General features: G+C 35.5%; 1 protein-coding gene across 1 annotated transcript in view; it reads right to left on the bottom strand.

Moving 5' to 3' along the window:
- The window catches only part of LOC148840987 (B-cell scaffold protein with ankyrin repeats-like), a 124,016-nt gene extending 109,630 nt beyond the window's left edge, over positions 1 to 14,386 (bottom strand). The window contains exons 1-3 of the mRNA XM_088914737.1: positions 14,297 to 14,386; positions 9,004 to 9,393; positions 2,709 to 2,848 (exon numbers count right to left, since the gene is read on the bottom strand). Coding sequence (XP_088770863.1) covers positions 2,709 to 2,848; positions 9,004 to 9,393; positions 14,297 to 14,309 — 543 coding nt within the window. The 5' untranslated portion in view covers positions 14,310 to 14,386. The remainder of the gene's footprint in view (positions 1 to 2,708; positions 2,849 to 9,003; positions 9,394 to 14,296) is intronic.
- Between the last annotated feature and the right edge of the window lie 352 nt (positions 14,387 to 14,738).

The following is a 14,738-nucleotide window of genomic DNA, read 5'->3' on the forward strand; positions in this document are numbered from 1 at the left end:
GTTACAGCAGGGTCGCATTTGCAACGTGGGAAAGTTGTAAAAGGTGTATTCGATTTCTGAACAAACAGAAATCACTGCCCTAAAAATGAAGGTCAACAAACAGTAGCACTTAGGTGAATTCCAAAATTAATTTCTGGGTGCTCAGACCATGTAAGGAGAAAGCTGCAATGTCATTCACAGAAGTGGACAAATTATATATACTGTACTGTATAAGTGAGTATATATGGTTATTATTTTAAAAAGCACTTTTTACTTCAGTCACTTGAATGATTATCATCAACAGAAAAACAGACATGATAATTTTAAGTTTCAGTATGTTTAATGTCTAACTCATTATTCAATTAATTAGCTTGAAATGACTGTAGAATACGAGAAAAACAATAATTTGCCTAGATGACCTTATTCAGGGCAATTAGCAGTACTTAATATCTATAAAAGTGAGCATTCATTCAGTGAAAAAACCCCATAAGAATGGTTATGGTTGAATGTGAGGGAGGCATTCAACCTATCTAACTTATTTCTACAGTAGTGTAGTGATCTAAAACAAAAAGTGATGCTACATAATTTGTTGATGCATACTGTATGTTTTACTGGGCGAGGTAAAAGATGAAAAGAAAGTAATGGACACATTTTTTTAAAACTTTTGAGACACATTATCCAATAATAATTCTATTGGCCACCTCTTTAATATCTTGCCCTATGTGTTTAATATTAAAGACACACTATAGTACTACAGAAGCTGAAGGTATTTGTATCTTTACATAACCATTCTAGCTGGAAAATTTAGTGATGTTGAAGGATCTTTTCTTTTCAGAAATGTGTTGCTTGTGAAAATATCTTTAAACATTTTTTTCTTTTCTGCAGTTAAATATAACAATTTCATAATAGGAAAAAGCAAATAGGAAAAAGTAGTTGTGGGAGATTGTTGCCTACCTATAAACAAAGCCTTGGTAGGAAAAAATAACATGGTTTTGTAGGGAAAAAGAAGCTCCCTATTAACACACCCAGTGTGTGGGATTGATTATGTTTATTTGCCATGAAGTGGGGATCACCTAAATCAGTATTTGTTATGGTGGGGATCTTAATAGTTGTATTATTTTAAAACTTTATATAAATAAAAATATAAATATGAATAATTTAGTGCTTTCTTGTTCCATTTAACAGCTTTTTTTGCAGAGATAGTTTTTTTTTTGTTTTGATTTAATTTGTTTGTGCTATTCATACAAAACACACTCAGTGTGTAACCTCTTTGTTGAGCAAATTCCAGCACCTAAACTCCAGCTTCCAGAGATGGAGAAACATGTTCTGAGATAAAATTAATGAAACATTTCTACGAAAACTTCACAAATAGTAACTAACAGGAAGCCGAGCAGTATTCAAGCCAAAACTCATCTTCTGGAACTGAAGACAATGTTTGTTGTGTCAGTAGTTTAATTGCAATGGCAGATTCCCATAGTGGAAGTACAGTATGTATTATATGTTAAAAAATGATACGTAACACAGTATATTAAAGATTTACTGTATTAAATATGAAATCGCAAAAAAAAAATCTTGCGGCACTACCTTTTACTCACACAAGGCTCATTTAAAATGAAAATTTTCATAAATTTGAACAAGATGGATAATGTTCCTTTTTTGTGTAATACAAATCCCATAGATGTAATTGGCATTTACTGGAAACAGTTGATATGAAGGTAACAGTTCCATAATAACAAGTGACCGTGGAGAAAGCTGAAGTAATCACATTCTAGCACTTGTTGTCTTGAAAGCAGACAGGTCACATTTCTATATGTGATCTTCTCTGAGATAAGTGTTGATGAATCTGTATTTTCCAAAGTACAACTGGTGAGCTTAAGGACATTGCTTCCATGGCTTTGTCGGTAGTGTCCTTGTCAAATAAGTAGCTGTAAAATATAACTAGAACAGCCTGGGATTCTCTGGGTGGTCTACTTTTGGTGGGCTCTGAAATGCCTTGACTGTAAACTTGTACAGCAAATGCAGTACCCTGTGTGTTGTAAGTTTATTTTCTGTGTAGTGAAGTGTGTGTCACTGTCATTGTTAATAAATATTTGTTTAACAAAGTGTGCCTGAATAATTACTTTTTTCACCAAAGCTGTGCCGGAGAACAAAAAATGCACACGCCTCTTATACCAACCGTTCAGGTATATTCTGGAGAAAGCGCTTTGAAGCTGGAGGTTATGAATACTTATTTTAGGATTGACTAATCTGCTTGATCAGTCCCATTTTTGTAACCCCCCTATTTGTAGCAATATTACTTTGGTTCTTCTATGTGTGTCCTGTATGTTGTTTGTGTTTCAGTCTTAATAACGTATAATGTTTCACGAAAAAAAAAAACTCAATGAAATGAACAAGAAAGATCAGAAATCAAACATTACATTACCTGTTATATAATACAATTAATGGAAATTAGAAAAAAACATTATTTTTTGCCATGTGTCTTGCGGTCACAGCTGCTCACTGGGCTTTCAAGTTATTTTTTTCTTTTTCCAGGGCTTTCATTTAAGGAATCGGATCAATCAGTGTTAAAATGAACAAATGAGTTGTTGTTCCCATGTTTTACAGAGGTGTCAATAACAAAACCTGCAAGACAGCTGTCTCCCTGGGCCCTGGGTTACCTGCTTGTGCAGGGGTGTTCTGGATAATAGTGTTAATAAAGTGGTCCCCTCTGTTTCCACTGCATCACTCACCTCACATGGAATTCTAGTAGGAAGGACTAGCACTGATGATCCGACAGGTGGTGACTCAGAAGAATATTTTTTTACTAGCTTTACTTCCTTTCCAGCTGCTCTTCCTGATAGAGAACTGGGTTGCAAAGAACTCTGTGTACCTACAGGCACAAATAAATATACAGCACAATATTAAACATTTTTACAAGTTAGTATAAAATGCTTTAGGTACTGTACATCACAATTTCTTACAAAGGAATGGTGAACTCATAAAAGATGGACATTCCATTTATATTAAATTAAACCATGCAACTTTTTTGTCACTCTGGGGGACTAAGAGTGTAAAATAAAAACATTTACACTACAGTATGTTGTAAGTGTGTTTGTCTCTATGACAACAGCCCAGAATTGAGTGCTTGTGTGCTGTATGCTATGTTTGTAAAACAGAACTATTGTCTTCACATTTCACACTACGATACACCTTGTACCATTGGATTTTGACATTTTTTACAGAGAACAGAAAAACTCACAAAACAGGAAGCCTTCATTAGTAAGGGAGCATAAAACATTTTGATTTGCATGTCTGTCAGGAAAAGTGAACATCAACAAGCAGGGAACGTTGCCTATTTGCATGTGATTTGCCATCTGTACACTTCTGCAGATAAATGTGCCTTTTACATGCATTAGTGACTTAAGAAAAGTGCTCCAGTCCAGTGTGAAACAATGTGAATTCTGTTTTTAAGTTATTGTGGCACAGTAGTTAGTAATGTAAACTGTTGAGAAGCAAGATTTTGAAAAAAATCTTTAGTGTACTTTTTGAAGAGCCTTGCTATTTAGGCTATGGCTATTAAAATATACATAATTATTCATCATTCCCTGATGTATATGACTCTTCATTGCCCAAAGTAGCTTAGGAAATTTAAAAATTTCATCCTGGAGTAAAGTCAACATTTTCTTAAAACATAAACTACATAATCAAAGCATCGCTGGGTTTTACTACAGCGTGTTTGGAATCTCAAGTTAATTCATACTTACTGATATTAACTTATTTCATTAATTTTTATTCTTATATTTTATCATTTTTATTCAAACAAAAAACCAAAAGCATACATTTCAACAGTAAAGTTAACCACATACAGTATTTTCTTCCAATTTAAAGCTTTACTATTTACCACTGTGCAAGTCATTAAGCAAGGTATTTACTGTAAATCAAATATAAAGCATAGCTCTCACTAAAATTAAGCACAGAGCCAATAATCAAGTTTCTGGTCAAGAAAGACAGAAATTCTACTGCGATTCATCATACAATTATGGGTGAATGTAGTAATGAAGCCCCTAAATTCTAAAGCAAGGTCTAGAGAACCTGTCATGATGACTGAAGTAGCAGAATGCTCATCTAGGTCCAAGCTGCTAATATCATCACTGATGAGCTGATTGTTCATAATACTGGCAGATCATTACATCCGGACAAAATGGGATGTGAGTATTTTCAATGGTCAAGAATTGTTGGTCATCCATACAAGAGGCAAGTAGATGAATGTCTTAAACCTCAGTGCTCAAGGTCAGCACCAATGGAAAAGAAATAGTCATCAGCTTTTTGTGAATTCAGTGAATTTACAGATAATGAGACAAGGATCTGACATCTCGGAAACCAACAAGAGTCCCCACTATCCAGAATGTTTCATAATAAACCATCAGTTGGCAAATTCACGGTAATCATATTCTGGGGTTTATAGAGTCCTAATGAGTGACTACTGTATATGTCACACAAAGCAGTATTACTGGCCAGTATTATATTAAGCTCCTAAAAAATAAAGAAACCCACAAGCAGAAAAGGAAGACAATGTTAACCATAGGTGTACTGCAGCTTTGTGACAAGATGCCTTTGCATCTATTTGTTTAGAAATATCAGGAATAGCACCTATTGTACAAAAATTATAGATGAAGAAAGCGTAAGGCTCCCATTTAGACTTGACTGAGAGTGCTGCCTACTGTGTTTCTACTTTACTGAAACATGGGCCAATAAAACTTGCGTCAAGAGCAATGCAGAAAAGTATCTGACACGCCTTCTGGATAAAACCAGAACCTGCATTGTATTTAATAGAATATACTGTAATTATACCATATAACTGTTAATACACTCCATTTGTTTTAGTAATCATACACAGTAGAAGTCCACAATATTTTTACAGTTAAGCTCCAATTTCAGTTCTAGTCTGACCCTTTAGTTTTAAAAATAATGAAATGTCATTTTTGCAACAATTACCAAAAGCCTTTTTGGGCCCCTAGCTGCCCTCTCTGTCATCATTAAAAACACAATTAAACATGAAGTTTTATTTTAAAAGTCAGATTTAAACTGGGTTTACTTCGGGAATTTGTCCAGGGATAAATAAAACATGCCCATTTTAACTTTAAAAATCCAGTGCTGTACATCATGATGACATTCCAATTGGTCTAAGGAAGTTGCTTTTTATACAGTAGATTTGGAATTTAGAATGTGTTGATTTGAATTCTTTATTTGATGCTATTGAGTTAGCGGAATTTCAACTACCTTAGATAAAACTGAGATCAAAGACATTTATCTTGTTATCCTCTTATCTGTTGCAAAATAAAAGGAAGATATCAGCTACTGTATACCTCATCACAGTAATTCTTTTTGTTTTAGTAAGAACATCAATATTTATGATCTGAGCCACATTTTATTTTTAATAAGTAACACATGTTTGTATATCTTTTAAAAACGTGCTTTCAGGTACATACTGAGGTTACTTTAAAGAGATTTTATGCAGTTAATTACTTGCTCAAGCACATACTGAGATAATGAAAATGCAAGAATAGAACAGCTCCTGTCAGGGTGTGTTTCAAATCTGCATGGCATTGTAATTATCACCACAGGTCTGTGTGATTTAAAATTAAATCATAAAATAAATACAGCTGATTAAATGTTAAATTATTTTACATTTTGATGTCACAAGCTATTTTCAATTTCAGTTATTTCTTAATATGCTTTAAATAACTGTTAAATTATTTTTTATACAATGCAACATGTCAATTTGCATTTTGATTGCACTAAAGGCAGCGGAACCTCTCGTTTTAAAATCATCAGCTCATTAGTGACCATGAACAGACTTAAGATCACATAAGGTCATGGACTGTCATTTATTAACCACTATCATAACAGTTCATAAATTGTATCACAATGAATTTGAGTCATGAATGACTAATCAAATGAGTTACAACCCTACTAATTCTCATTCCTGTTCACCAAATATATATAATTGTGTTAATTAAAGTTTTACTGATATGCTAATGTATATTAAAACAGAATGGTAATAACAAATTACTATTAAAATAACATTTAAGACAAAGCAGTTCATTTGCCCATAGTGGAAAATATAAAGCATCATGCACAATATATGTGGTAAAATATTAGATCCTACCAACACAGATTTCCTTATTCAAATAAAGACTGCGTGCAACAAAGGTATGGGGATGTGATGTTAAACAAAAATCTTTTTCAACAAGCCCTGGGTGAATTCATAATATGAAACATGATGCGGCTTATGAGACACACTAGCAGAGCTGGTGATTACACTATTTCACAATGCAAAACCTACAGTATGTTGTGCAGCAGAACAGGCATTTATTCACAGAAAACAGTATCTACCTATGATTTCAAGGACTGAAGGCCTTATTTTTGTAGGTTGAAATATATGCATACGTTTAAGTAATTTCTTTGTAAAGGAACTGGTTGTTTATTTTGCACACCGACAAGTTATAAAACACAGAAGAACAAGGTTTCTTTCACTGGCAATTAAAATGATACCATCATGTCTTCAATGAGATGAACATTTGGAATGCTTTGCAGATCACCAGAAGCAACAAAACACAAAATTGTTAGCCAAGATACATTCTTTATTTTTGAATGCATTTCTGGCGATGTAGCATTAAATTAAAAAGATAATATACCAACTCCACAAATACATTTGCACATTTTAATATGCAGTACTTTACTCTTAATGTATAGAACACAGGTCCAGTTACCTACTAATTAAATGACAGCAGGAAACATAAACAGACAAAGGCACCCCATATCCTGAAGGGAAGATGCAACAGTAGAGATTTTGCCTTCTGAGGTTGTTGATTCCCTTGGCACTGATTTGATCAATGAATGCTGGACTTCAAACATATTCTGAGTATAGTAATTATTTTTTGTATCATCAAGAATCAAACCTTTTGAGATCCCTTTTGTCTTGAGATTAAAAGGCAATTGTGCATGTTACAAATGAATGCATTCTGGAATACCATTGTACTTTTTAATTGGTCAGATGTTTTTAGGACTTTGCCCAGGCAAAGCAGCACATACTGTAGAGTCAAATGTTGACCTCATAGCAACCCTTTTTGTGAAGTGATCAGAATCATGCTGCTGTCTTTTCTGTTGTTGTCTCAAGGAAAATATGTCATACAGCAGATTTTTTTTCATAAAGAAAATAGTTCATAAGTTGTAAACTTATACTAGTTCATTTGATATATAAGCGTGTGGCAGTGAGGATTAACTGCCGTTTAAGGTCTCTATTAAATGTAAATAGTCTCACTAGGTGGTGATTAGTTAATTAAGTAGATAATTGGGCAAGGGTTTAGATTCTCACATGTGGATCAATCATTAATATTTTGTACATAAAAGGATCATATACTGTATAAGTGGTGGTTGTGTTGTTTTAGTAGCAGGATGTTTACAATATATTTCTTGAGGTACTTGTGACTGAAGACTCTCCTGAGTTGCTGTGAGTTTTCTTATGTGTTCATACTCCTTGAGCCACCTAATTTAGGTTTGGGCCTGTCACAAAAAATGGTATACTTGTTCAAAAGTTAAAGCACTTAATATCATACTAAACCTTACAGAAATCAATAGTATTATTACAGACACCTTGTTATTCTTGGTACAGGTGTACAATGGTCTGAGAACACACTGCTGATATCACCAGGCTAGAGTGTTCAATCCCTGTCTGGTCCCCATTAGGAAGAGGGATGACCGAGCCACCCTACCCATTACCAGGCTTTGGGAAGAGCTTTCACCCTCATGAGCAGAACTACTTACAGCAGGGTGATTGGCCATGTCTTTTGTACAGTAAAAGTCCAGATATTTTTGAAAGGCTGTTTGCAGTTTAAATAGTGCGTGTATATGTACAGTATGTACTGTATATATTTCTGGAGACAAATGCTCAATACACAGTGTCTTAGGCTTTGAAATCATAGCAGAAATACACAAGCATTGAGAAATTATATTATAGCCTAATTTTATTACTAGAAAACAGCTGTTTTATTTTTCATCACCGTGTAACTTTTCAAATGTTGTATTGTGTCTCTGTTCAGTTTTATAATTACCATAGTGAGATGTCATAGTGTGATTCAAGCTGTACATGTATAAGAAAAATGCAACAAAAAATTCTGAAAAAACATTTATCTGCTGGCCTTTATAATATCCAAATTTAAGAAGGAAGCTTTGTGTGCAAGCAGAATTTCAACATCTGTTTAAATCAGAAGTGTGCGTAAGACAGATGGCAGGATGTTTGTCAAAGACTTTCCATATTAATCTCTGTTTGTTTATTTGTTTTTCGGCTTCAGTTACAATTCAGTATACAGTAAATCAAAAGAAGGTATGAAATTTTGGTAGTGTAAGGTAAAACTGTTAATCTCTTTCTCTCTGCGGTAGCTAAAATGCTGAACCTGTTTTGTTAAGCCAGACACCGGTTCAGTTGGCCAACCTTGTACCTCAGCAGTGCACTTTATTCCTACTGAGCCTGTTTAATGAACTACCATTAGCCTACATGTCCAGCACCTGGGACACCCCTCAGTATAGCATAAACTGAGTCTCACAAGCTTGTAAGCCAGCTCAACCTGCCCCTAATAAGAAATCTTCATTTATGATCTCACTCTTCCACTTTCCAGGCTAGACGCAGACTGAAACCCTTTCCCTTTTAGCTTGTCTTATATCAGAGAGGCTAATTCCAACAGCTCCTTTCCCTCACTTGGCAGTTTACTTCCTCTGAGTGCCAATTACTCATTCAGACCAGTTATACCTCATGTTCCAATTAAAAAGCAACCATCTTGGCTCAAAGCCACTTCACTGGAACTCAGTTTTAAGCCAAGATGGTAGCTTTCTCAAAAAGTTATCATTCACAACCTTAATTTTCTGTTGTACAACTTGGATATGATCTGTATAATGTAGTACAGCTGTATACTATAGTGTCATTTAACTCTCACATAACATAACAATGTCAAGGGGATAGTGAAGGCTGTATAGTTTCAAACTCACCTTGTAGAATATGGGTAACAATGGTCAAGTATTCCTTGGAATCCTGATCACTTGAAATCTGGAAACAGTCAGATCCAATGGGGACCATCTCAAATAGTGAGCTTGAGCTTTCCACGCCACACAGCAGTATCACTACGGTTTTGGAAGGTTGTAGGACTCTTGCCAGAAAGAATTTCCTGATTTGACAAAGCCCATCTATTATTCCCTTTGTCAAGATGAGCAGCTTACACTTGTATTGACTGAGCTGCAGGAATTCTTCCTTCCTGATGGAAACTGTCCCAATGTTGTAAAAGCATATATTCTCTTCTCTGGTGCTTTTCAAAAAAATAGATTTCAAATAAGTTGCCCATTGTTCTGCCTCATCTTCAAAGATAATTAATAGATCTTGAGCTGCAAGAAAAATACAAAATGCATGACATGTCTGTGTGAAAGTTTGTCAGTCCACCTTTGTATAGCATATCAAAGTCTGTGTTCTAATAGATTTGTTTTTAATTTAGTAGATCTTCTCTCAAAGGAATAGCTGTTCAAAGTGCTACATACTGTAACAAAGCGTATTCATTAGAATTTTGATGTCACATCAAATATGAACATACTGTAAGCACAGGGATAAAGATTTTTGTAATTTTAGTATTTGTGAAAGAGTAAATGATATTGGGAAAAAAGCGCTGAAATCTTTGATTTAAAATAATTTATTAACAGAAACCAATGAATTGCCAGTTGACTAGATGATCATATGAACTCAAAGTGCTTTACGGGTAATGGGGACTTCCCTCCACCACCGCCAATGTGCAGCATCCACCTGGATGATGCGACTGCAGCCAAAGTGCAGCAGTATGCTCATCACACATCAGCAGGGAGAAGAACAGAGTATTGAAGCCAATTCATAGATGAGGATTATTAGGACGCCATGTTTGGTAAAAAGGCCAAAAGAAAATTCGGCCAGGACACTGGGTCTATCACCTCTACTCTTTTTGAGAAATGCCTTGGGATTTTAAATGGCCATGGAGAGTCAGGACCTCGGTTTTATGTCTCATCTAACAGAGAGTGACTTATTTACAGTATAGTGTGTCCTTGTCACTATACTGGGGCATTAGGACCCAGACAGATCGCAGGGTGGTAAGTGTTCCCTGCTGTACCTCTTTCAGCAGCAACCTTAGCTTTCCCACTAGGTCTCCATCCAGGTACTTGTCAGGGTCACACCTGCTGAGCTTCAGGGGGCTGCCAGTCGTGAGTTGCAGGATGATATAGCTGCTGGCTTCATGATTTGGGGCTATACACACAAATAATCTTATATATTTGAAATGCCTATACAGTACTTGCAGAAAAAAATGGTTTTATGCATCTTTCCTCCCTTCATGATAAATGAAAGCAATCCACAGACTCCATAATCCTGGATGAGCCAATTTCATAAACAGTGAGGAATCTGCACCGTCTGCAAGGACCTCAAAGCAGGCATCCTCTTCATTGCCTGAAAGTGCATCCAGAATAATTCAATCTGCTTCTATTGCTCTCAGTACTTCAATTGTACCCACTACTGCCGTTTTGTCATCTACTTCAGCCATGAGCTCCATGGTGTAGCTTTTGGCCTCAGTTGCCTCTGGCATCTACAGTTTGACTTTATTATTACAGATGTCTTACACAGGATTCAGATTGCAGTTGTCTTCCCTGTGGCTGGAATCCAGTACAGAAACATATTGACACCTTACCCACCTCCTGAATCTTATGCTCTACCCTTCGTGCCTATTGTAGCATTTGCATTGGCCTCTGCTATTAAGGGTATAAATTTAGCCCCTGATGCAAAAGAGGTCTATAGGGTATTCAAAAACTTACTACATATGTAATCTGGCTTTCTCTTAGGCTATATATACATGCTCATCTTCCTAGTTTCAATTTAGAACACTCACTCCTAACACTACAGCAGTTCTGTCCGGTATAGTACATTTTATTTGAGACACCTCTTGCAGTAGTGATTATTATCTAAATAGAGTTTTGCCCCTGATACTGCAGATGCCATATCAATCCCTGCAAGAGCAGGTGTTCAAGCCATGGCTCTAGTAGATGACAGATTATCTTTATTTTAACATTATTTTTATATCTGGGGGTTTGTACTCCCTTTTGTTTTAGCCCCGTTGTGACATACTGTATGCAGCTTTGTGTGTACTTTCCAGCACCTGCACCTCATGCATTTATTCTGACACACACATGATCAATTTTCCTCTTTAACCCACACTTTTCTCACTTCTCCACTTCTGAGTTGTGCGCATGCTTGCACACAATGGCTGCTGCAAATCACCCATGTATGTTGTACAGTTCAGTGGTGGATGAAGTGAAGTCCCCTCCTATATGTAAAGAAATCTGGGATCATTTTGAATGAGAATCAAAACTGTATATAAATGCAAGGTTCACAAATTGTTAACTTTCTTTGGATGTTTCAAGCTAGATGTATCTGTTATTAAAACATACTCTACTATACCTTTGTTCACCTGTTTGGGCTGAAAATGAATTTTCCATATATTTAGGCATTCTCCTTTTTGAGAACAAATTTTCACTAGCTAATCCATTAGGCTTACATTTTAGAAGGTCATTGCACAGTTTTTGTTGGAACCATAATACTAATCTACATATTAATCATCTGCTACAGGCAACACTATTTACTATTTAAATTGCCAATCCCTCCAGTTTTCACTCATAAGACCCTAGTTTTTCCCTCATCCCTCTGCCAAGACATTTACAGCACTTTTTGTTCTACTACCTGCTATTTCCTCAGATGCCTTGCTGACTGTTATTTTGCCTTCTCCTTACTGCAGAACCTAGTTAGTTAAATATTGCTTGATCTTCTTTAGTACAGTATCTATCTCCCTCCTATACTCAGATGATCTTTCCCAAACCTACGTTCACCTCTTTCATTCCTCTTCAGAGCCACATGTAAACCAGGTACAGTGAAGCTATTACACCTGCCTGCAGCCCATGATAATCTTTCTTATCCCTTATTCTGTGTTGTTGACCCCAGCATCCATTTTTGCAGCTCTTCCCCTACACCACCTGTCTGCTAGAATCGTGTAAATCACAGTGTTGGATCCTGATAACTGACGCCTACTCTATCAGGCCCAGCTTGTGTCCTGGTCCCTATTCTCCTTGCTCGTCATGCTCAGTCTGTGCTTCAGCTGGCATCCACTCCCAGATGCTATCATCAGTGCCTTGTTTTCTGATTCCCTCTTCATCAGCCACAATAGATCATTGTTCATCACTGTTATATGGTAAACTGTACTGGAAGGTTAGACTTTTTTCCGCTTTTCTCTTTCCTTTACCACAGTCTCGTTAGATTTGTTTTCCACCTTTAGCAAAGCAGTTTGCCTCTAAGCTGTGAGAACTTGATTTTGGAGTTTCTTCAGGGGTCATTTTCAGGGCTTATGAATGGAATTTCTAATTCATGAGTGACCATCATTAAGCATACAGAATTAATATGATATTTTGTAAGACGTTAAAGCAATGTGCAAGTGAGACAGTTGACGTTAAAAGAAGCTTGAGGATGAGGTAATATCAAGAGCAAGAGTTTCTTTCTGGCTGAAAAGGTTTAAAGAATTTCTGGACTAATGAAAACATTGAAAATGATTTGGTTCATTTAATTAACTGTGAGAGTAACAGCAGAAGAATTAAATATAATAAAACATAATCAAAACTTGAACATGAAAAATGTTACTGTGGAGATTATGCCACATATTTTGAGTGTGGATCTACACAAAAGGCTTGAACTGTCACCCAGTGATTGGGATGTACATCAGGACCATGCTCTGGCATGCAATGAGCTTTCTGTGGATTTCTTTTTGACCAAGTAAGATATGACCCAGCTTGATCACCCACTTTATTTGCCTCAGTTGGTTCTGAGTGATTTTAGTTGTTTCCAAATTTTAACCTACACTCAAAAGTTAAAGATATGCTACCATTGAGGATATTCATGAGAATGTAACACAGATTTTGAAGGCAAACTCAAAAGAGGAGTTTGCAAGATATATTGAGCAAGGGCAGCATCATTGAAATTGGTACTGTATATACAGTACCTTTGCAAAGTGACTACACTGAAGGAGACAGCAGTCATACATAAATTCTGGTATATTTTCTAAAAAGTCATTACTTAATTATAAAACCTTAGATTTGGTGTTATATAAAAACATTGCGTGTTCAAAATGGGGTTTCCCTTTGTACCTTTGGAGTCCAGATGACCTCTTCTTTATGGTCAAGATATCATCCTCTTTTTGAAAGCAGTTCAAGTTTGTCTCTCCAAATACTCACATACGCCTGTACTATACTGTTGTGATCATTTTGGTCCATTTACATTGACCTTGTGCTTGTATTTCTTTCTATTGGTAATTTACTTGAGTGATTTGTAGTTATGCTCCATATTAAACTCTAAATTTAAGTGTTGTTTCATCAATGGGAGTCATCTACTGGAGCTATACCTGTATGCGTGGTGGTAATTGGATATTTAGAATGTTTCCAAACAATGGCATTCCCTATTTTTTTTTTATCAGGGCTTAGAAACTTCAAAATGTACTAAACTTTTCTTCTTTCTCTAATAAAACCCCTGTAACTAAGGTTAATTATTCAACAAATTAGTCATTTCCAAACATAATGAGCTACTTTCTACAGTTGCATTGCATATACGTTTTTATCATCATCAATTAACTTTATAAGCGAACAAACAGTTCTATCATGTTTTTTGCCTACTTTTATTTCAACAAATAATGTCAGAGCAGGTATCACTAATTATCAGCCCAATATATTTTTAGCCCCTGACATTTTGTTTGTTGTAGAATGCATTCAACATTCATAAAAATATCAAAACCTTAGGTTATAGTCACTGTGTTCTGAATTTACAATTTAGAAAGTTAATATTTACAGGACAAGATCTAACAGAAGAAGATTTTTCACCTTAAAAAACAGATTTATATCACTTTACATTTTGTATTCTCTCAAAATTGTATTTTTCATTTAAATTTGATTTTAGCATTTCACTGGATTTTTTTTTGCCAAAAGTATGGGTATCACACAATTCAATTTAGCATTTTCTCACTATACGGATTTATGAGTTCTGATTATTTGATTATTTACAGTATGGGTTCTGATTTCAGACTTCCATCTTAATCCAACCTAAACAAAATAAAGAAGGTTTGACTATATGTATGGATTGCCTTCTTCAACTAATTGTAAACACAAAGATACGCTCCGAATTTATCACTTCGTTGTACAACTTCAACATGACAAGGAAAAAACAAAATAGAAAAAGATAACATACCTGGGTGGCTCATTCTGTGTTTTTTTAATCTCCTTGTCTGAAGGCTTTCGTTTATTTGAGCAAGAGAAGCAAACCCAAGCACGCTGGCTGTATTGTGAGGAAATGCTCACATGCTCATTATTTATAGGTTGTGTGTTTCCTGGTACACTGGCTGTGATATCAGGAAATGTAAAGATACTAATTTATTTAGAGGTGTATTATAAGTTGAATGTTTCCCGTTCAGCAAGATTAGGTGATGAGATAAGAAGGGCATAGAGTAACTGTATTCTGAGGTGTCCAGAAGTCACTATATGATACACAGTATATCTTCAAATTAGCCTCTCGTGCTTCTATTATTGTCTGAAAGCCTCTTTTTCTAAGATCACTTTACAAAAATATTCAACTGCCCCCTCACAAAAACAGAAAAATTAACTATTCTAAATGATCAAAAAGCACGGGAAAC

This window comes from Atractosteus spatula, chromosome 1 (assembly GCF_055471065.1).
Source record: "Atractosteus spatula isolate fAtrSpa1 chromosome 1, fAtrSpa1.hap1, whole genome shotgun sequence".
NCBI lineage: Eukaryota > Metazoa > Chordata > Actinopteri > Semionotiformes > Lepisosteidae > Atractosteus > Atractosteus spatula.